This window comes from Tauraco erythrolophus, chromosome 2 (assembly GCF_009769465.1).
Source record: "Tauraco erythrolophus isolate bTauEry1 chromosome 2, bTauEry1.pri, whole genome shotgun sequence".
Taxonomy (NCBI): Eukaryota; Metazoa; Chordata; class Aves; order Musophagiformes; family Musophagidae; genus Tauraco; species Tauraco erythrolophus.
Genome location: NC_141466.1, coordinates 30,819,428 through 30,842,571, shown reverse-complemented (window position 1 = coordinate 30,842,571; position 23,144 = coordinate 30,819,428). Strand labels below are relative to the sequence as shown.

At 43.4% G+C, this 23,144-nt stretch overlaps 2 protein-coding genes and 1 long non-coding RNA gene across 3 annotated transcripts; 2 read left to right on the top strand and 1 right to left on the bottom strand.

The window, feature by feature from the left end:
* Window positions 1–7,174: 7,174 nt before the first annotated feature.
* Window positions 7,175–8,197, bottom strand: BORCS6 (BLOC-1 related complex subunit 6). Its single transcript, XM_086631972.1, has one exon. The coding sequence runs from the start codon at window positions 8,195–8,197 to the stop codon at window positions 7,175–7,177; it is 1,023 nt and encodes a 340-aa protein (XP_086488098.1).
* A 51-nt stretch (window positions 8,198–8,248) lies between these two features.
* Window positions 8,249–11,154, top strand: PNRC1 (proline rich nuclear receptor coactivator 1). The gene is made up of 2 exons (XM_086608203.1): window positions 8,249–8,863; window positions 9,610–11,154. The coding sequence occupies exons 1-2, from the start codon at window positions 8,435–8,437 to the stop codon at window positions 10,048–10,050; spliced, it is 870 nt and encodes a 289-aa protein (XP_086464329.1). The 5' UTR covers window positions 8,249–8,434; the 3' UTR covers window positions 10,051–11,154.
* A 1,346-nt stretch (window positions 11,155–12,500) lies between these two features.
* Window positions 12,501–23,039, top strand: LOC147529164 (uncharacterized). The gene is made up of 3 exons (XR_015223008.1): window positions 12,501–12,823; window positions 14,743–14,827; window positions 16,317–23,039. It is a non-coding gene; the product is annotated as an uncharacterized LOC147529164 (long non-coding RNA).
* Window positions 23,040–23,144: the final 105 nt, after the last annotated feature.

Here is a 23,144-nt window from a genome sequence, read left to right as displayed (position 1 = left end):
GGTATTTTAATAAAAAGATTGTACATACTTATTAAGAACTGCCTATCTGACCACTATTAAACCTTGAATTTTAACAACTTTTAGCTTGACTTTTTACAGCTATTCAACTCAGTATGGCCCAACATTAATTTTTGTTTTGAAACAGACGTTTTAACACTTACGTAGAATTAGTCCTTTGGTTATGACTTGCATTTGTCCGTTGACTGTGCATCACTGACAGTAAGGGAAGAATAATCTTGTTAAAAAGGAATTTATTTGCCATACTGAAGGCCAGGTGGAATGGGGCTTTGAGCAACCTGGTCTAGTGGAAAGTGTCCCTGCCCATGGCAGGGGATTGGAAGTAGATGATCTTTAAGGCCTGTTCCAACCCAAACCATTCTATGATTCTATGTACATGTGAATCTTGATGAACAAATGGGAGGAACTGGTTTGACATATCCCGTGCTCCTAATATTCAAGCCCATCCTTCTTTATCACTGTTCCTTTCCAAGGTTTGTTGCAAGTAATAAATATAACACATCCTATTAAGTTTCATAACTTCCACTTAAATATATACAGCTCTTTGTAAAGTCAGCGAGAGCCCTGTGTGTGTACCTGCCAAAAGGAAGGCAAGAACATCAGAACTCCATTAAGCAGTAGCCTTACTCCAGTATTTACTTAATCTTTCTATGATTAAAAGGAAAACCAACACGGTTTGCTTGGGGGACTTGCACATATTTTATAAATATTGCATCACCTCACCATGTCACATGGTATTTGGTATTCTATAACCCTGTTCTCAAGAGCCTGTGTAAGCAGCAGCAGATTGATTTTCCCGTCTCTTACCAGATAACACAGAGATATACTCGTATTATTTTGCAAGTGGTTTGTTCAGTTTTATTTGCATTTGTTGGCATATTATTAAAATAGATCAGAACTAAATAAGACGACCTAGCTCTCTTCTGTTACAGATGTTTAATTGTTCTGTAATGCCTTCTGTTTAGTATAGTAAGTAGAAATCTACTATCTGTGTAGTTTCTGACTTGCCTACTCCCGAGGGTTGATTTAAAAACAAGACAATTGGTGGTGGGTGTTCTGGATACAAGGAGCATTGCAGAAGACAGCAGCAAGGAAGTCACAGCAAAAGAAAGCATAAGGTAATTTACTGAGACACGTTAAAGGATAAAAGAATGAGTGACATCAAAAGAGAACAGGTCAGGTAGGCAGCAGAAGCCAGCCTCAGCCAGGACTTGCAGATCACCATTTTGAATTTGAGGCAGAATAGGAAATGAAAAACCACAAGGGCAGCTCAAAGAGGACACAACTGACCTACGTAAGAAGGCTGGTGCCTTGGTAGTACGATAACAGTGCTGGTGTAGTAAGTCATGCAACTGAGGACAGAAGATAAGTGCGATCGAATAATAACGCTGAGAATTGATGAGGTCCAGAACAAGGTTTTGCCAGTGAAAACGCAGTACAGCTGGTGGCTGTGGAAAATGGTGGACGGGGTGGGGGGGACACTGCTATAACTTTTCAGTTTCTCTCAGCAGACAAAAGAAAGCTGATGACACGGGAGCAGGAGAGATGAAAGGCTTGTAGTTGCACATCTCTTTCTTTCAAAAGGGAAACAAAACCGAACTAGATCCGTATCATCAACTATAAATGGCATGCGGGAAGAGTTCTGGAAAATGGAAAATCCCAATGTTGCTCAGTGGTGAAAAACTTCCCCCCCTCCTTCCAGCTGAGGACACGTCACTGGAAAGTCCCAGCCTGGAAAAAAAAAAAAAAATCCACTGAGTAAACAAATTGCGTAGGCAGTGAAAACAGAAAGAGGAACAAAGTCAAATGGTACTTTGACTTTAAAGGAGTTTATTTTCAAGTTAGCAGTTCCTTAAATGGCAACAGTTCAAGTTCAGACAAGAAAAATCTCATTAGAGTGAAAATCACTGGTACACGTCACTGCTGATATTAGGCCATAGAAAGAAAGCTCATTTGTTAAAAAGCTAAGATTTCAACTTCGAATTTTTTTTTATTTTCTGCTCCTGAGTGTAGTCAAACGATCCCAGTGATAAACCAGATACCCAGGATTATTACATCATTGTAAAATTAGAAATGAACATCTGGCAAGTTCGTGGAATTTTTTTCCCCTTCATTTACATGTACTTCCAGACAAGGAAGCTGTCCTTAACAAAGCGCTTCCTAACAACTCACTGGGCATAGCTCTTTGTCTTACAAGTAAGTTCAATGCTGGGAATTTTTCCAGCACTGTCCATAAAGAAAACACGGAAAAACCATGGTTGGTCACACTGAGACAAGAAATACAGTGTTGGACAAAATTCTAGGATTCTTCCTGCTCTAACTAGCATTCATGAAAACAAAAATACTGACATAAATTAGTACCCTTCTCTGAAATAAATCAACTTTCAACAAAGGTACTTCACAGTAATTAATCACAGCAACATTAACTCAAATTCTGGAACCAATTACAGTGACAGCACTTTCTAGCAAAATAATCAAGATGGTTTTAACCCTGCTTTTCTGCTCTCCTAGTTAATAATTCCAACCAATGTACGCGGCAGACCAACCCTGCTAGCAAACAGATGCCAGTTTTGCGAGTGCTGTGTAGACTGCCCCATCTCCAACCTTATCAGTATTATAATTAAAATGTAATATTTTATTTTCTTTAAACTCAAGTTCTCCAAGTCTCATCAGGATTCAACTGCAAGAGCCATCTCAAGCGCAATATCCTTGACAGCCAGTAACTATTATTATTTATGAAACTGCCAACCTATTCACATCCTCTCACATTTGGGAAGAGGATCAATTCGCAGTTTGGGAGGGGGAAGGGTTATGATTTTTTTATTTTGATTTGGTTTTTTTGCATTTCTTCTAATGTGTATAAATAGTAGGAGGGGACCAGAACTGCAAGATGATTTGAAATGTTGAGTCTTTTATCATTTTTCCTGTTACTAAATAAGAGCTTAATGCTAATATTCTCATAACAGGGGGCAGGAGGATCTTAACTTTGAAGGTGGAAGCTCAGGGGCCAAGTCCATTGATCACGTCTACTTCTGGAGCTTTGAACTGCAGAGAATAATGATGACAAAAGCTTTCCCCAGGCACCAAGCTGGAATAGCAAATGTGAAACCCAGCCGAGTTTCAGTTCCTGCATCTGATGCAATAACTGCGTCAAGCTTTCTGAAGGAGAACTGTCATGAATATCTCTCTTCCATATGAGCTCTTAACACGCATGGCAGAGGAATCCAGGATATGTTTCCTGGATGAGGCCAGTGTGGAGACAGAAGTGGAGAAAATATTTACAAAAAATGTACTAATTGGACTTTATGATGTTTATAGGAATGTCCTTTTCTCAAAGCCATTTCCTAGCAGTAAAAGCAGGTTGTGACAGCAACATAAACATGATCTGCTGATCTTTCAAAGGTTTTTTTTCAGGTGTACGCACCACTGTTGATCAGGATGAGGTAGTGTGGCATTTGACAGCTGGAACCCGTCTTATGTTGGATGACACATACGCTCCTCCTCATACCGGTAACTCAGCCAAGACCTTACTCTTGGGAGTAAGTACCACCATAAATCTGGACATTGCAGCCAAAAGACTTAGGTATTTTAGTGTCTGGCTGGCAGCAAGACAGACAAAAAGTTGATATATTTACTTACTGAATACTTGATGCAATTAAATAACACTGAAAAAAAGCGTTAAAGGTGAAATGTCAGTGATGTTCATTTCTGCTTTGCATAACTGGCTGTTTTTTTCAGCTGTAATAAGGTTTTATCTGGTAAAGCTCCTTTAAATAACATGGATATGGAATCAGTTCAGAGTCAAGGAACAAGGGAAGGGAAAAAAAGCCCTGAATGAAGCAGAACCAGCCACACCTTCATCAGAGTAAGGATTTCCATAGTCAGATCTGACACTTGTCCTGAAGGAAAAAAGAAAAATTGAACTAACCTAATTCCTAACAGAGTAACCTAATTCCCAACAGAGTCACTGGCGGTTATCAGAGCAGGAAAGTCATTCCTGGCACACAGCTAATTCTGTATCTGGCTTTGCTTAGTGCTCTGCACGTCATTCTACTTTGTTAGTTTTCTTCTTTGACCTTGCCCGTCTTGTTACAATGAAAAGTTCACTTGGCAGCTGACGAGGAAAGAAAAACAAGACCAACTGTAAAGCTGAGTGACTTAGGCAAGAAAATATATGCAAACCCATTTGAAGCTCTGGGAAAATCCAAACACCGTTTTACTCTGCTCACTGACCAGTTAAGCAAAAAAAAAGCTAAAAGAACCTGAAAGTTTTCACACTCGACATCAAAAAGTTGGAAAGTGCCTGAATTAACACAGAATATGCACAAGCAAGCCTGGGCTTGGATCAAAAAGGCAGTACAAAAGTCTCTAGTGGCACAAGGACCAGGTTCACTGGTGGCTACTGAGCTGCATGTAGCTCATAAGTGGTTCACATGGGACTTCAAGGGCAGGGCTGGCACCAGAGCTGCACTGACACAGATGCTGGTGAGTGTCACTCCTGCAGCAATGGAAACTGGTATGGACAGGGGGGCTAGAAACCACAGCAGCTATGTGATAACATACTGGTATCGACTGTGGTAGCACAGAACAAGCTCACGTCATTTCAGCCATGTCTGCCCCAGGGATGGCAAACACAGAAGGCAGACACCTGCGAATAGGAAGCCACTTCACCAAGCTCAGCTAAGTCTGTCCTTCAAACAAGCTGAAGCTTTCAGACAGACATTAAATACAAACCCAAACAGTGTAATTACCACTTCCTTCATGCTTGTAATTCACTGCTCATCCCTTTTTCATCACATGAATGACATCACTGTTAGAAATTACTGCCCAAGGACCTCAACTGAAACCAGCTCTGCAATCACATTAATGGGTCTCTGTGCAGATGCAGGAGCAGAGTTTAAATTAGCTTTCGAATCATTTTACCAAATAAGAAAAGCAATAATTAAGAAGTGAAACACAACTAACCACTAACAATTAAAAACATAAAAGTAATGATTTTATTCTACAAACTTGACAACTTTAGCAGGGAATTAGCATTGAACACAGGTGACTGCAAATGAAATGCTATCAAAAACCAATAACATAGTGAAACATATGTGCTTTAAAGGTTTCACTTTAGCCTGTATGAATAAAATGTAGCCAAACATACGTGGCTATACAAATAAGCTTGCAGGTCTTTCCTGTACGTTTCAACAATACTCACAAGTTAAGCAAGATCAAACTTTGGTATTCATTCTTGACATATACAAAACATACTTAGCAAAACTACTCCATCTCGATGATAGACAAGTTCAAACTTTTCCAAGAATACCACCACAAAACTATTATAAAGAGTACAACTGTTGCTGTAGCATTACAAAATCTTTAGTGTCTTCTAGGCCCGCGGACAGGGGCAGTTAAGTTCCCCCTTTTCCTCTGTTAGACTTCCGGTCCCTTTCTGGAACCACAGCTATTCCCCAGAAGACAGTACCATGAGAGCTGTGACCACAAAGAGTGCAACCTCGGCACAGCCTGTTTCCAGCCTTCTCCCATTGCTAGGGCTGGAAGGCCACAAGTGAAATACATCCCTGTGCTGAAGGAGAGATACGGCTGCGTTGAGAAGCCCAGAATGGGTCAGAGACTGGTATTATGCAAGCCAGGGTGGCATAAAAATGTATTATTTTTGTTACAATTCAGTATTGTGTACATGCAGAAGCACAGGATATCACAGTGTCCGCCCCTCACTTGGTGTTTTTAATGGGATAATGGTGGGGTAGCAGCTGACCCATCATAAACCTATCTGCTCTTCAAACCAAAAGTTACAGGACTTGCGTAGTATTTCTGGCTACCTTTGCTCCCAGGTTTTTAGGAGCCGCTGGTCACCGAAAGCACCATTACACATACATAAGATCACAGTGATTATTTCTCTGCTGAATTCTTGTTACAAGGATATTTGTGACCTAAAAGGACTGCTAAGAGCATCATCTAAGAGGCTACTTGCATAGGAAGTGTAACAAGCAGAGAATTTGGCTACTCTCAGGCCTCAGAGAAAATACTGATAGAGCAAAATCACTTCTGCATACAGTGATGCATATACAAAAGCTTCAAGTTACACAAATAACTTCTCCCAAAGTACCCATTTATGTCAGTCATACACCCGTGTAATGTCATCACATATTCATGTTCCTCATCTAATTAAATAGATTTTCCAAACTGAAAAAAAAAAAATAAATCACAGGATCACTTCACAGTAGTGCCATTTACACTCCTACACTGTGAAAACTGTAGAGACTAATAGAGGCAAAGCATATTTTATCTCGAGGCTTTTATTTAGAACTTTGCATATAGATTTGCTCTTATCTGAATCTCAACTATATTCCATGGATTTTATACTCTCAGACAGCAAGTGTCTTCGCTATATATATTAAATTTCCTCTTAATTTCTCTTACAACTGTGTCCCGTAAAAGACAGCAGCGTTCTGCCCGTTCGTTTGCTGTAACGGCAGAAGTGAGAATTACTCATCAGGCACTAAGTCAACTACAAATAAGCATGTATGCCTGTAAGCATCAAGCAAGTATCCACAACAATTCCAAATTTGGTTGAAAAAAAAAAAATTAACAGCTGCTTTTAATTAAGATTGGTTAGTTTTTCCTAGCCCTCAATAAATAGAAAGCATAAGGCATGTGGAATCCAAATTCTTTAATGGAGCTGAAGCTAAAAAGCACCGTCTGCCATTTACCCCGCGATTTCAACTGGGACCTTTTCCTTCATCGGTTGCAAAAATTTCACCTCCTCCAGATTAACACCAGCGAACTGGCCACAGATGTCGGCTGGTCACGCACAGGGGCACAGAGAGAGGGGAAGGATGTGTAGGTGAAGAGCTGAAGATGCCGGGTGCCGCGGAGCTACCGGAGAGGGAGAGCAGCAGCCTGAGGGCCGCGGGAGGCAGCGGCAGCCCCGGCGGGATGCCTGCCAGGGCAGGCAGCCGCCGGGCCGGGGCTCGTCGGAGCGGCTGAGCCCCCTCCAGCGCCCGGCGCAGGCCCAGCGGGCCGCTGCTGGCACAGCAAGGGCGGCGGCGGCGGCGGGGCCCCGGTTTTCCAGCCCCGGCGGCTCCTCCCTCGGCATCCCGGTGGCAGCGGCAACACCGGCGGGGCGGCGACCCGCGCCGGGACGGCGCTACTTGCAGAGCCCCTCCAGCCGCTCCAGGGTGCCCTTCATGTCGCGGATGCGCTTGGCCAGGGCGGGCACCGGCTGCATGGCGCGGTCCAGCTCCTCGCAGCGAGCCACCAGCGCGTACATGGCGCGGATGCTGAGGTCGGCCGCCTCGCCCAGGCTCTCCACCCCGTCGCGGTAGGTCTGGATGCAGCCCACGCTGAGCGCCGTCAGGGCCTGCAGGCCGCAATGCACGTTGCGCAGGAGGTCGTCCACCTGCCCCGCCACCTGCCCGGCCAGGGCCACCACGTCCTGCAGAGCCCCGGGGTCGATGGCGGGGATGGAGCCGCCGCCCCCCGCCGCCCCCGCCGGCGGCTCGCCCCGCGGGGCGCCGCTCAGCCGGATCCGCCGCTCCAGGTTGTTGGCGACGAACTGGGTGAGGCGCCCCTCGCGCAGCACCGTCCCTTCGAGCTCCAGGGCGCTGGCCAGCGTCGCCCGCCGCCCCTCCGGCAGCTGCCGCCCCGCCGCCGCCGCCTCGCTGCCGGCAGCCAGGCTCAACGCCTCCAGGCTCCGCTCGTCCCGCCTCCGCCCCGCCGTCTCGCGGCCGGGTCCCTCCTCCGCCACGGCCGGGAGCCCGGCGGCCGCCGTGGGCCCCAGCGCCGGCACCTCCATGGCGGGCGACGCGTGCCTGCCCGCCCGCCGGCGCGCCCCCGCCCGCCAGGGGGCGGGCCGCCGCCTGTTTACGTCTCTCTCGATTGGCTGCGAGGCGCGCGGGGGCGTGACCGCGGCTGTTTGTGTGGCTCCCAATTGGCCGGCGGCTCTCGCAAGGAGAACGGCCCGTCCCACCCCTTCGCTTCGCACTGCGGACCCGTGACTCGGAGACTGGGGCGTGCCCGCTGTTTGTGTCTGCCCGGATTGGGCGGCCTGCGGAAGCAGGCGTGGCCCCAAGTGTTTGTGTCGCTTCCGATTGGTGGAGGCGGGGCCAGGCACGCCGCCGTCCCGCCGAGATTGGCGGCGCCCGGTGGAGGGGCGTGCCGCTCGCGCCATCCTCGCACGGCGATTGGCAGGGGGGCGGAAGGGGGTGTGCCCCGCTCGGTAACAACACCGGGGCGCTGCTCGCTGCTCCTTTCACTCCCCCGCCATGTTCTCCTAGCAGTGGATCCGATTTCGCTACCACCTCAGCCCACAAAGCCCGGGCAGACACTCCCCAGCCACCCGACCCGCTCATCCCCTCCTGGGCTCGACCCCTCTTCCCGGTGCAGCTCTGGGTACCTACGTCCCACCATGGTCACCACCACGGCGCCGCCGCCCTTCCTGTCTCGGATCTCGGCAGGCACCGAAGACCCCCGGCGGCTGCCCTCCGCTCTCCTCCAGCGCCTCAGGCGAGGGGACAGCAACTGTGAGAACCAGCCCAGCTGCTGCCTGGCGGGCCCGGGGGGCAGCGCGCGGCCGGCGCTGAAGAGAGTCCGGCGAAGGAAGGGAAAGATCCGGCCCAGCCCCGCGGGGCTCCTGCCCAGCCGCTACCAACAGTACCAACAGCATCGCGCCGGCCTGGGGAGAAGGACCCCGCTGGGAACACACGGCCCGGGCGAACTTCGCGCTCACTCGGCGCCGGCGGTCTCAGGCGCTCCCAGCCTCGTAACGGCCCCCCCGGAGGAGCCCCCCGCGCCCGCCCCCTCGAGACCCGCGCCCAGCAAACCCCTCAGGAAGGAGGTAAACACGGGGCTCCGCTACTTTCGCTCACTTCTTTCCCCTCCCCCCCGCCTTCTCCCGCACGCTGGGAGCTGGGAAGCCGTTCGCCTCCCCGCGGGAGGGGGGCAGCGCGTCGCTCACCCCCTCCCTTCGCCCCCCGTGTGCGTGCGGACGGGCGCGGTGGGGGGAGAGTTTCCGTTACGCCCGCTCGGACGGGGCGGGCGGGAGGCGGGGCGGAGAGAAACGGCGGGCGGCGATTGGCTGCTCGGCGCCACCAATCGGCGGCCGTCGCTGCGCCCAGCAACAGCCGGATTTAGCCTGCTGGCCGCGCGCCAGCCGCCCCTGCGCGCGCAGGCGGGACGTGCGCGGGGCGCAGCGCCCCATGGCGGCCGGAGAGGCGGCGGGTGGCCGCCGCCGGCGGAGGGGGCTCCGCTGCCCGCCCTGCGGCCGGTGGGCGCTGCCAGCCGGCGCCTGCGTGCGAACGGGGGGGTTTGTGTCAGACGCGGGATAGCTGGGAGGGGGGGGGCGGCGGGCAGCTCGTTACCCGCCCGACCGTTACACCCCCCGGGTGAGGCGGCCGGGCGAACCGCCGGGGTGGAGGTGGCCGCCGGCGCCTCGCTCCGCGTCGCCGGAGCTGTCCTACGGGTGCCCGGAGCAGGGGCGGTGCGGTGCGGGAACGCGTCTTCGAGTCCGGGTAGCGGATGGCCCGGAGGCGCCGCTGGAGGAGAGGGGTCTCGTGTGTTGACGCCAAGCCTTTGTCTCTGCAGTTCTTAAAGAATAAGATGGGCAAGACCGAGAAGGCTGCCGTCCCCTACAGCCAGCCCGTTCACAGCTTACACCTGTGTGAACAACCAAAGATGAACAGGCAGAAGAGTAAATGTAACATGCCGCTGGCAAAGGTCGCCTCGGCGAAAAAGATGGAGAACTTTTGGCAAGATTCTGTATCGCCAGAAATAACTCAGAAGCAGGAGAAAAAGCCACTTAAAAACACAGAGAACTTCAGAAACGCCAAGTCCAAGAAACCTGTCACCCTAACTGAAGTGAGCCAAAAAGAAAATTACGCTGGGGCAAAATTTAGTGACCCACCATCTCCTAGTGTCCTTCCAAAGCCTCCCAGCCACTGGGTGGGTGGCACAGCTGAACCGTCTGACCAAAACAGGGAGTTGATGGCAGTCCATTTGAAAACTCTCCTAAAAGTTCAAGCATAGTTTCCAAGATCTCTCGAGTTATTGGCAAAGAAAACTCCATCCAGGAAACTTAAACATGCCTTGTTGCAACAAAAATTGCAGAAGACTGTCAAGTCTTGTAATCACGTTAAAAAAAATCCTTGTATTATATTTTTTATGGTTGTGTAAATAGTGTACATCATGTATTATGTGTATATTCTTGTTCATACTTTGAGAGGTACATTTTAGTTTTGTTATGAAAGGATGTATTTTGCACTGCCTGAAAGGTAGATGTCTTGTATATAAAATATGGACAATTTTAAGTGTGTGCTTGACACATGAAGACTTGACTTGATTTGCACAAGGTAATGAAAATTTTGGAAGGAGAGTACAGCTTTCTGATTTTAAGGTTCCAGATCAAATGTGAATGTTTTATTCATGCACTACTGACAACAGTTTTACATTCTGTGTCCCAATCGAGTATAAACATGGAATTTTCATACAAATGTGAAGTTTTGCTCTCTGCTCTGGAAACTATCTGAAATTCCTGTTCATCTGTTTGTTTTTAAAATTAACTGGAATTTGAGTAAAATTCCAACCCATCAATTTGAGCACTGCTGATTTCTTTAAAAAAAAGAAAAAAAAAAAAAAAACACAACAGAAAAAAAGAAAGAAAAGAGCAGAGCTTTCTGCCAAAAATCCAATTGGTCACTGAAAAATTAAATAAAACAATTTGGCCTCCCCTTAAGCATGTCTCTGTTTTTCTTTTGTGTGTGTGTGTGTTTGTCAACTGAAATATGTTAAGTTACTTGATTGCTTTCTAGTGCATCAGGAGGAATGTTTTGTCCTCAGCCTTTAACTGTCCAAATAGTTAAGAGATTCAATAGCTCATTAATAATTCCTTGTGTTTTTAATAATGTTACCTTTGCGATACATCATTTTAGGTTCCTTATCCTTTTGTTTCTTGAAAATTCATATTTCAAGAAAATTGGGCAATTACACACTCAAATTCATACTGCAGTGCTCCTTAACTATTTTTATAGTAAGTGGTTATTAAACTAGTTGATACTGAAAAGTAGCAATGACAGAAGGGCATGAATGGGGCAAGTTAAACTTCATATTTTTCCCCAGATGTTTGATAGCTCTGCTGAAAATTGCATTCCTCTGATCTAAAATTCTTCAGGATTGGACTGTAGGTCAGTCTGACAGGCATGCTGAGGAGATAATCTAGATTTGCAGTTATTTTACGATCTTGTATATAAGATTACTAAAGCAGGAAATATGTGAAATTTACTTAAGAGAAAAAAACATTTTTAAGTTTTCAGGTCCACTGGAAAAAAGTATTCTCTGGGCACTAGTGTACTAAGAAGGATATGTAGGAAGGAAGCACTAGCAGCAGGGTCGCAGCTGAAGTAGTTCCTTAGCATGAATGGTGTTTTCAGAGATTTTATGCCACGCGCACTACTGCTTCTGAATTACGTCATCACTCTGTTCCGTGTGTGTGAATTGGCAGTATTTGTTAACGTAGCCCTGAAATGGGATTGGTCAAAAACAAAGAATTTTTTTTTGCTTTTAATTGTATAGTTGCAAAATGGTTCCTTGTAATGCTCTTAGGCTAATTAACTATGTATGTTCTAAACTAAGAGTTAGTACTAAATTTTTGGTCCTCTGCAAAGACTTCCAGGTTCACTGTTTTACAAAATAGACCTTGATTATTAATGGTACATGCTCAATGTAAATCTATGGCCTCAACAGCTCAGTTTGCTGCTTAATGTACATACTCCATAATTTAGCATGTCCTAGCTTGTCTTCTAAAAATGAACAAAAATCCTCCTTTTTTATTTATTTTTTTTTTTTTAGAAACAGTATTGGGACAAAGAAAAACTAGTGGAATCTCATTAAGGATGACTCAAGTAGACCATATGTCTACTATATATTTGATATGTGCTGTATTGATCTGCCGATGTGCTTTTTTTTTTTTCTCCTTTTTTCTTTTGCCCAAATGTCATCAAGTGCAAAGGAAAATGCCTTTAGCAATTCCCCATAGCTTTAGGCAGTGGTTAATTTTGTCAGCTGATCATCTTGATAACTAGCTCAACAAGAGCTCGTTTCCATGAGCCGTGTAGGTTGGCCTTATTTAAAAGGAGGTATCCTTTTTTCCCCTGATTATTCTCTCTGTTACTGCCAGCCTTTTTTCTTCCTTGCCACTTAAGCTGACATCGAATGTAATTTGAAGACTAACTCTGATCCTGTGTAAAATTGACAAACATACCTCTCTCTGTTTCTACCCTGGTTTGCTGCCACATCCCTGGGGATTACAAAATTAAAGTGCCAATAGTTCTTGGCTCCTCAGCCAATTTTAAAGCTGTTGGAGGAGACTTCTGAAGTCTTGAAAATTTGAAACTTTTCGTAAGTTGTTGGACCATACAGGTTATCAGGGTAAGATAACAATGTATCGTCTGGCCTTTCCAAACAGTGCAAAAAAAGCTTATTTAGCTTATGCATCAATGTCACTGGTCCTCTTGTTATCTGGCAGAAGTGTTAAGGCATTTCATGTTTATATCTTAAGATTTTTTGGGTTGAATCCCTTCCCGGCCAATAGACTGGATTATAAAACTAGGCCTACATGGAATATACACTTCAACAAGATTGCCTGAAAAATCAAGACATTGTAATCTCTTAGGACGATGTTCTGCACTTAATTTGTCACTTCCCCATGTTTTTTCCTTTATCTTTCTACAGTATTTTCTTACAGGGATTTTCAGTTTCAGTGTTTCCTTCACTTTGACAGATTTCTCATACCAGTTTCCTGAAGGTGAGGCGTTGTATTACATGAACATACAGTTGTTTGGATTTAGAGCCAGTAAATGAAAGAAAATCATTACTGCCATCTTTGGAGGACTTTGCAATAACATAGTCTAAAGCCTTTTGAAGTGAACAGCCTTTAAGGAAGAAAATTAACAAACTTAGTGGATGTGTTGCTGTCAGACACTGGTCATGTGTCTGCTGTACAGGAACTAAAATTACTGATTAAATCTTCTGTGTTCAGTCAGAGTAAGGAAACTGAACATGCTGCATTATGGTGAGATAATGAAAATCTTTTCTGTTTAAATTCCTTAGTGCAATGCTGTGCAGAACTTCAGGGGCATCAACCGTGCCAGTTAACTAGCAGCTTGCTTTTAAACAGTTAAATGTCATGCGGTGATGGGCCTGAAAAATTAGGGTTCATGGAGCGCAGAAGTATCTGTTGTTGGTTTTTCATGCGTGGCTAAGTTTCAGCCCATTAGACAGCTTCATTATTAACAGCTGGCTTGGTGCTCTGCTGAAGCTGAAATCCTCTGGCTTGTAATGCAACAGGAGCAAGAAATCCCGTGTGCGTTCGAACTCCGTTACGCCAAGCTGCTGCAAAATTCTTAAGTAGTCTGTATATGAGGCTGTAACTTTCTCCATAAATTGAATTTTATTTCAGCTGATGAATATTTTATCCAAGTATTATCATTTTAAGCAGTTTTTCAGAGGGTATTTTTTAAGCTTTTGTGTTATAAAGCAGTTGATACATGCCGTGCTTGAGGATTTTTTTCTGCTTTACCCAGTTTTGAGATCAAATATGAAGCCTACAGATTTTATGAAGCCTAAAGATTACAGATTGACTTTCATTGTAATTTTGGAAATAAGTTTGCCTTTATTTCTGTGTGGAAAGTCTTGACATTTTCATCATGCAGTTGAACACATTCCCTATTTTGTTCTACAACCCCTTGTACTCTTTGAATTTTGATATCACAATGTGTTCTTAATTTTTTTTTTTCATAATATATACCTGCCTGACTGAACTATTAACAGGAAATTATCTTGTGTTGTAATTTCTAAGAAGGTTTTATTCTCAGACCAGAATAGGCTGGTCTTTACCCTAAAGAGGCTAGAAGGTAAGCAAGTAAGACATAAAGGTTGTAAAATGCTAACATTTACTGTGAAAAATTGATGCTACCTTGTTGAACAGGAACCAACCACAGTGTTGAATATTTTTGATAGCAGGAAATGTTAGTTGCTGATTCAGTAGAAAAGATGAGTGGACATCCATCGATTAAGGAGAAATATGTTACCCAGTAAAAGGTCCTAACTACTGATGTTGAGCAACAGAATGCTATCAGTAATGTAGAGGCTGTGAATTTTTTGTTTTGTCTTGAGAGTGTAGAGGAATGTTATCAGAGCTATGACAGGAAGGTCAAGAATTCAGCTGAATTTGAAAAAAAAAAAATCCTCAGGAATTAATTTGCAAAGTGGACGCGTCCTAGCAGAGGTACTTCTTCCCCTGTGTTGAATCAGCATCCCTCTCTTAACTTCTTTTCCCATGAGGTGATAAAATATCGCTTACTCAACTCCCAGAAAATAGGGACTTTAGATTTTACAAAGCCCTTCCTCTGTTGGAAGTGCTGCACTGGTACTTTTGTTTAACATTAGCCTAGTGACATTACTACAAGTTGCACATATTCAGGCTTGTGTGTGGCAGATGCGGTCATTTAGTCTGAGTGGTTCATAAAACCTGTCTTCAGCTTGAGAATTACACTGGTGAGCAAACCGGTTGATTTCTGTAATTTATACCTGAAAGAGGAAGTATTTGAGGATCAAGGACTTTTCTTGTATTTATAGGATGTTGCTAAGTCTTTAGTTGTAGTTTAATATATGGCTAATTTCAAGAAGTGGTGTAATCATCATTGCCATTTTGTCGTTCTTAAGGTCATGAAGCATAAAGTTCTGAAGAGATGCTATTTCTATGAAAGATGTCATTTGTTCCTTTAATGATGCAGTGTGCTTTCATCAGGTAGGTCTATGAACCTTAATCTGCAAATGTCCTTGTAAGTGGTGATGGCAATGGCCATCAAAATACCATTTACTTTGGTTTTTACTCCCTCAAACAAGACCTAGAGCTACATTCAATAAAGGGCTGTGTATATAGAGTCAGGCATTACTGCTGTTTTCTCTCATCACCTGAGTCTTGCATTCTTTACTGCCTGGTGACATAGCTACACGAGAAAGAAAAGGTGCACCCTTACTTAAAATAAGAGATCGCTTGAGATCTGTAATTTGCTCATGTGTGTATATATAGCATAGAGCTTTTGTAAGTTGCATTCCTAGCATCAGAATATTCCAAAGTTGCATGTTGTCATATTTAGAATATTCATAGGTCATTGTAGGAATTAATGGAGTAATAAATTGATAGACTTTGTCCACATTTTAGATGTTCTTCATATGCAAGCACTGAAGAAAGTGCTGATATGTTTTTGTGCCCCGTACTAGGAGTGATAAGGAAAAAAGAATCAATGAGATAAGTAGAAAAAAAACCACCTGAAAAACAAGGTCAGATAAGAGATAAGAGAGAAGCAGCAGAGATATCACCTTTGAATTATGTAGAAAGGAAAGATATTGCAAGAAAAAAAATATCTCCCAAAGTATCTGATGTTACGGCAAGTTTAGGGAATTTTAGTGACTAGATGAAATGCAGTTTGTTACCAGTTCTTGACTGGGACTATCTGGGGAAAGACAATATGAGCTGGCAAGTCTTCTAAGTGACTTTTTCTCTGTCCGATCAGTACCTAGTATTCATTACTAGAAATTGCACCTTTGCACAGCATTCTTACTGTCCAGCACTGCTTTAGGTACCACAAAATGCTGTACAAGCACTTAACTGCTCTCAGGTTTCCACAGGTTTCTGGAAGCGGTCAGATAAAGTATGTACATGTGTGATAGCAGCCTTCACGTTTTACAGCTGGAAAAACAGGTGTGCACAAGTGAACTAGCTTGCTTAAGATCGCTCAGCAGGCTGTTCACTAACCCAGGAGGAGAACCACGGTTTCTGGAGCTCCAGCCAGGTTTTTCCTTTGCTAGTACACACGGTTGCTGTGTGATCTGCAAGCTCTTCTCATCCCACTATGTAGTATGTAAAATGCGACGAATATAATGTTCTGCTTTGAAATGTTTGGCATTCGTAGTCATTGATAGGGCTGGTGAGATAAATCAGGCTGCGTTTGGGTTTTGTGTTATGTACAGTTTTATTACACAATAGCTGTAGTAACTTGCACATGAAAGATGACTATTACACTTTTCTCCACCTCTGCTTTTGACCCTCTGATACAATATGTAATCTATACACACCACTGTCATTTTCAGTTCATCCTCTCTGTCCTCTCCCTGCAGCCGGCAGTGGGAAGGCTGATGATAAGTCAAAATTTTCTGCTTGTTGGCTGCAGCCAGCAGCTGGCTGAGAGCGCCACGGGCATGCACGGTATCCTCATCCTTTGCTTTATCTTTAGGTTCTCGTTAGATCCTGGAAGACTGAAAGAGGCCCAATCTTTCCCAAGAGAGAGGATCTTCCTACAGGAGGACAGAAGATGAAGTTTATGAGTGACCCAGTCTACCATCAGCTAGTCCTTCTTCAGACCTCGAGCCTTCCCATAACCTTCCCCGACTGTTTTCTTTGCTCCTCACAGCAGCTGTGAGTTTATCTTTTCTTGTATTTCCCCCTAAACACCTTTCACCATTCTCAGTTTCCCTCACTTCCCCACAAATGTTCATACATGTAATTTTTTTCACCTGAAAAAAACGATTTGAGTATGCCTCATTTATCTGCTGTGTTCAGGGTACATTTCCTCCAACAGAGAATGTGTTTTTTTCTCAAGGACAACTAGATTCTTACAAGACACAATAATTCTCTTGAGATTTCTCCTGTCAACATGGTATGAATTGACTTGGCAACATGTAGCACAGCCTCAGTAACCATAACATACCCCACTTGATATCCTGGAAGGCTAGAAACGACTCTGATGAGGTGGTACACCCAGATACCATGGAGTTCATCTGCCAAACACGACTCAAAAATCCCAAACAATTAGAGTTTAAGGATTGTTTCCTCAGAGATCAGGAAGTCTGAGGAGAGGTCTGACCTGGGCTGGTTGCTGGCAGGAGGACATGCCAGGAAGATAAAAATGCAGTCTGCAGCTCTGAGACTCATGAACCGAGGCTTTTTATCTAATTTGCCAGACCAAGTCTACTATTTGTGAACCTGTCACAAGTACAGCCTGCTTGCTGCATGTGTCCAAAACTCCTCTTCTCAGCCTCCCGGTTGTAGGACGGTGCCCTTCTGCATGTTCAGTGATAGCTCAGTGGTTAGCTATACATTTCCGTATAGCTGAAATGGTTGTGTTCTAGCTGATTTAAAGTAAGAGTTTACACTGTTCCTTTGCGAGGGTCTTACAGTTTATATTCCTTTTTTTACTTCATTACCAGGCACCAGGTTGGTTCAGTACCTCCAAGGCCTGCTGTCCCTCAGGTACCGTGACAGTTAGTAAGTGTCTTCCCCAAAGCATTGAGTCACATATTTTAGGACAAAAAGAAAAAAGTATTATACAGGCCACGTATGCACCAAGCATACTGTTTATTCTCTTCAGCATCTACAGATCCTGCAAGGTCTGTTCACATCTGCAGGGTGATGGTCTCTACCATTTGTATCATTTTCTTTTCTTTACTTCTCAGTCTCCTTCACCAATTTAATAATAACGGACTTCCCTTTTCAGGGAAGAGTTTCCAAAATTTACTTACCCATGTGGCAGTTCAGTTAATTACCCATCCACCTTCTCATAAAGTAGATCACAGATAAGATTCTGTTTGCTTTAATATATATCTATATCTCCTGTCGTATGTTGGTAAAATAATCTTTAAGTCCCCAGGACTGCTATCGTAACTGACTTCCAAGGGGAAAGGTTCAGACTGTTTCAAGAGAGACCCCAATATATACACAGGGCAGATGAATGCATCTAAAAGCCAGACACAGATGAGAGAAAAGTGTCCACCCATTTACTCTCCATACCCCGGGCTCTAAAATTGCTGCTTCCAGTGCCCCATCCCTCTCCTGACCTGTGCCACCTGTTTCTTTGGCCTTCCCCCATAGTCCCCATCCATAGTCCTCATTTATGCCTAACTACAGACCTTCTTCTCTCACTGAAGGAAATCACTCCTCATTATTCTGCTGCTTTTCCACCACACATCTATCTATACGCATTTGATTAATTTTGAAATTATTTCCGATGTCCTTTGAGCTCTTGTGCTGAAACTACCTTTCCTCTGCAAATATGAAAACAAATAACCCAAAGGTTTTAACATGGAACCTGCACAGTTTTCTCCCATTTTGGCCAAAGGTAGGATTTCAAATTTCAAATAGAGGGGTTTTCCCTTCACATGCCCAGAAGTAGAACCCAGTGAGAGGGAACCTCCACACTTAAATATCTCTGAGATGAAACAGAAACTTCTGAACAGGCAAGACAGCCTGTTTTTATTCCTTCCCCCTATGGCAACACTGAAGCGTTAACCTGTATAACCAGCTATTATAGCTGGTTACTTGCACTCTTCCAAACTGTTGCATTTTTATATCATTTTTAACACAAACATGCCCTGCTTTTCAAATACTGTGGGGACACAATGTGATGATGTGAGGGGAAAGGTAAAAATAATCTTAATCCAGTCTTGGAGTCTTGATCCAAATTCCAGCTTAGTCACAATTTTCTTAGGAAGGGCTTTGCTTACTTTTAACATTTCTGAGATGGTTATGTGGGCTGAGCCCTAAGGACAGAGAGATTTTACAGAGGGATCAGGTCAGACTGGATTGATGGGCCAAGGCCAATTGTATGAGGTTCTAGGGATATGGTTTAGTGGTGGACTTGGCAGTGTTAGGTTAATGGTTGGACTCAATCTCCAAGGTCTCTTCCAACCTAACCGATTCTATGATTATGATGGTGAAGGATGCTTTCCCTCTGGGCAGAGGTAAGATACTGAAGAAGGTGAAGGATCAGAAAGCTGATACGTGATAACTGAAGGAAGGAGGTCTTAGTGCTAACTTAGAAACCTTTCACCATATTGTCTTCCTTAGTTACAGCCAGCCTCCCCTGACTTCACCTTTTAAGGACCTCTAGCAAGTCTCCACCCTTCCTTAATTTCCTACTCCGCAGTCCATTTCTTGCCAGAAATACAAGGAACATGTTTTACACACCCACTAGTAACCAGGAGCACATTCAGTAACTTTTTGGTTCACTTCCAGAGAGTGTTGACACTACGTAGACAAAGAAACTACGAGGAAAGAAAATAATTAAGAGAGAAAAAGTCAAAAAAATACATTACTACTAATGCAAAAACCGAAACGCATCATGTGTATGCGATACAGAACAACACTGGTACATTTGCTTTAACAAATGAAGTTACTGTGATAGGTGTCTTTAAAGCATATTTATATAGCTTTAAGTGTGCATATACATATAGCTTAAAATAAAGGTCCAAGTAAGTGAGCAGTAGGGAAAGCCCAATGCCAAGGTTTCGTAGCGATCAGGTTGAGTTCCCTCTGGAGCCTTGCTTGGGCATTTCGCAGAGGTGGCCCTGAAAGGACCCATTTTGGGAGCAGCAGCCCATCGCTCCTCATTACAGCCTTGCCCAGAACCCATGCTTGGATTAGGTAGCTGGAGGTTATAATCACTGAGTAATTCCTGGTGAGGGCCTAATTGCAAGTTAATTTTAAGTGAGTTATGTAAACAGATTAAATCAATCCTTCCCTGTATTTATTTTTCATTAGTTCACATGCAGATGCAACAGCCTTTAAAAATTCCGTGTCTGCTTTACTCTGCTGCTTCATTGAGTTCATGTCCACCGCTAAGACCTGCTGTCGCTAGTACCTGCATTAGGCTTTGTGAGATCCCAGCGAGTCAGAACAATCTACGAGATGTCATCAGGCACTTTTGGGGAAAGGCTCTGCAGATGGAAAACACAGCCCAGCAGCAGCTGAATCTGTATTTGTGGCTTAATGTAATATATTTATTTTAAGTGAACATCAGACAGTAATTTATTAGGGCAAAATATTGTTGTATTATTGTTGTTGTACTGTTGCCTTAGAACACTGAAAGGATCGCAGACAAGAAAGAATAGAAGAAAACAAAAAAAGGTTAATGTTTTTGGTTTTCTTCAACTCATGTTGTACGAAAAAGGCAGCTGGAAGATTAAGACAACACGTATTAGGCAGGAGGCCTCCGTTTCCAGAAGAAAACATCTGGTGCACTTTTGGCAGATAGTGTATTTTGTAAAACGCAAACTTATGACTTATTAATTACTGTGTCTCAGGTGTTTTAAAAATATAGAAGAACATATTTCCTCCTGTGAACTTATGAACTTGGGAGGAAATTGCAATAACTAGGAGTAAAACTGTACATTGTTCCTGTCTATCCTGTGTTTTTATCATAGGATATACAGTGTAGAATATGCCATAAATCAAGGGCCTCACAGTTAGACACCTATGTTTAACCTCAGCCTCAACTTAACAGTCAACAAACAGAAAGGGGCACGTTCATTTCTAGAAACTATTTTTACAGGTTTGGAGGAGATTATAAATAGTTCTGTTTCTCAGAATTTCACTGGTTTATCTAGGCTGGTACCTGTCATTGTCAATACTAACCTACTCCTACTATAGAGGAGATAGGTACCAGCCCATTTACCTCCAAATAAATCTCCTCTAAGCTCTTAGAGAGTGGTATAAAATCTGATGCTTTTTCATCTCTCCTTCAAACTTCTTTTTTTTTAAAATATTTGTAATTAATTTGATTAATTATGGTATTCATAAATATAAATAAATTGCAATACTTTTCAGGCCTGGTGGATTTTAGCTTCAGTGATATTTTGCAGCAGTACCATAGACTAGATGCCCAATAAGTGACAAATCTGTTTTAAAAAAGATTAACTGCTACATGAACAGGCAACCTATATGGCGTAAAGCAAGCCATGAGTCAATTGGTAAAAATATTTAAGAAAAAAGAACGAGTCCTTTCAAAGTCTCTTTTTAATGAAAAGCATCCTAATTGTTTTTTTTTAACATATCATCTCACTCTATATGAAATTAAACTAATCAAATTGTATTATTGGACCCATACTGTATAATCAACACCATCTTGATCAACACATTTCAGTTAAACCCCATACATTACCACACCTGGAAATCCTCCTTTACCTAGAATAAAACAAAAAATATAACGGATTATCAAAATGTCCTTAATACCTTTAACTCAATAAAAGTCCCATATTCCTTATTTCCACACACCCCCCCCGCCCCAGATAATTATCCAGTTGGTCAAAGGTGAGGTTCAGTATAAAATCTGCTACTGGGATGAATTCTTTCCCGGTGTATAGATGTTTGCCTTCTTACGCAACATACTTTCAAAATACAGTTCTAATGTAATGAAGACATCATTCAGCAGTATGTAGAAGTGCTGTGTTCAGACACATGCAAGGTTTCATTACAACAATATATGGCTTTATATACATAAATACACTTTGTAATTAATTTTGACTTTTTAAATAGTTTCTGTGCGAGATGCCAGACGGATACTGTGTCTGGTTTACCTGTGCGTCACCTTTCACTGTGCTTAACAGAAGCTTTTTAACAATACCTTGTGAAACTAGCCTGACTGTTCATCTAACCTGGATGAGCTAATTGAAGTTCAGAGCATGGATCACATTTCAGACTTACTCAGCCTGGCTTTTTGCTGAGTTAGTTATTTTTTGGAATTGGCAAAGCTTTTGACAGGTTTTGCAAGATTTTACACTTCGGCTTCAGTTCTGTTCTGGAGGCACTCGTGACATCATTTGAATGTCATAGACACTTAAACATCACCTTGGTACAGAACATCAGAAACTGCAGTCCTCCTTGTACTCACTTCCTCACATGAGCAGTCATTCTGATTTAATGAAGTTCTTACAGCATCACTGTGTCAGGCCAAATTTTCTCTTGCCAGTGGAAAGACTTAAGTGTAAGCCCGAATTTAGAGTTCTGAGAAGAGGACATCCCCTTCAAATTAAATACCAAGTGAGACTTTTCATTGTATTCATTTCAATACAGCAAATGGGTTGTCATGAGTTTATTAAGTCTTAAACGCCTTTGTAATCTATTCTGTTCTATACTCCTGAGAAATATAACCATTTGAAATAGGTGTCAATCATCTTCAAATGCCAGTCAATAACCAGTTTCATGACAGAAACTCTGAGAGGTGGAGCATAAGACAGAATTTGGATATCGTAATCTGTCCTTGTATCATGCTTTAGTTGAATGTCAGTGTTTCTCTGGGGAGATTGGGACCAAGGTTTCAGCACTGACAAAGAAAATCTTAATTTTGTTCCTGAACTGGAGGACCTTTGTTGGGAGCTTGACTTTGATTTTTCCACATACTTTGACCTTTCCCTTAATGACTCGGACTGTGACTTTGTCCTTGATCGCCCTGTGGATCTACAGCATCTTGGAAGTGATATGGAGTGGAACTGAGACTGACTGTGAGAGTGTTAGCTATACTTTGAGGCAGTATTATTACAGCACTTCTTCAATAAAACAACAGTATTTTTAATTGCAGAAATTGCATCTTAAGCATGCATCCTTGAGCTATCTTGTCAATTCTGTGAACGGTGTTCATATTTATTGCTTTCCATTTTGAAATCTCTTGAAGTTTTTCAGGTGGCTTGGTCTCATATCTATGTACCGCACAACACCATTTTTCATATTGAACAATAGTTTCTTTGCATTCAAATTTTTGCAGTCCAACAACTCTGATTTGTGCTACAAAATTAGTCATGTGAAGAATAAAAAATATTGCTGTGAGTCAAGCGATGTCATCAGTGGAATAATTATAAGAAAACATTTAAGAGACTGTATTACCCCTACAATCATGCCAGAATAAGTTAGGTACTGAGATATTTTTGTGAATCTAGGCCTTTGTTCAAAGTAATTTCAGAAGACCGTTTCACATCCTGTGTGCAAAATGAATATTCCTGTATGAGCGCAGAATATGCAGGAGATAAAAGCAAAGTAGATAATGTATGTAACAAATGAAAATTTAGGGCCATCTTAGCCACGAAGCTAAATAAAGCTTTGTTAATGATGTAGTCCTTTAGAATACTGCATGAGATAAAGTGTCCCTCACCCTGGGACCTCTACCACATGCCCACATAGGTCTCCTGCCCTGACCACTTAACTGAGCGTGGGTCACCTGTCCAGGCAGCAGGGCTTCGGCCGTACCCAGGAGAGGGCATTCGAAGTGCTGGGAGAGACATCTGGGAAAGAAAGC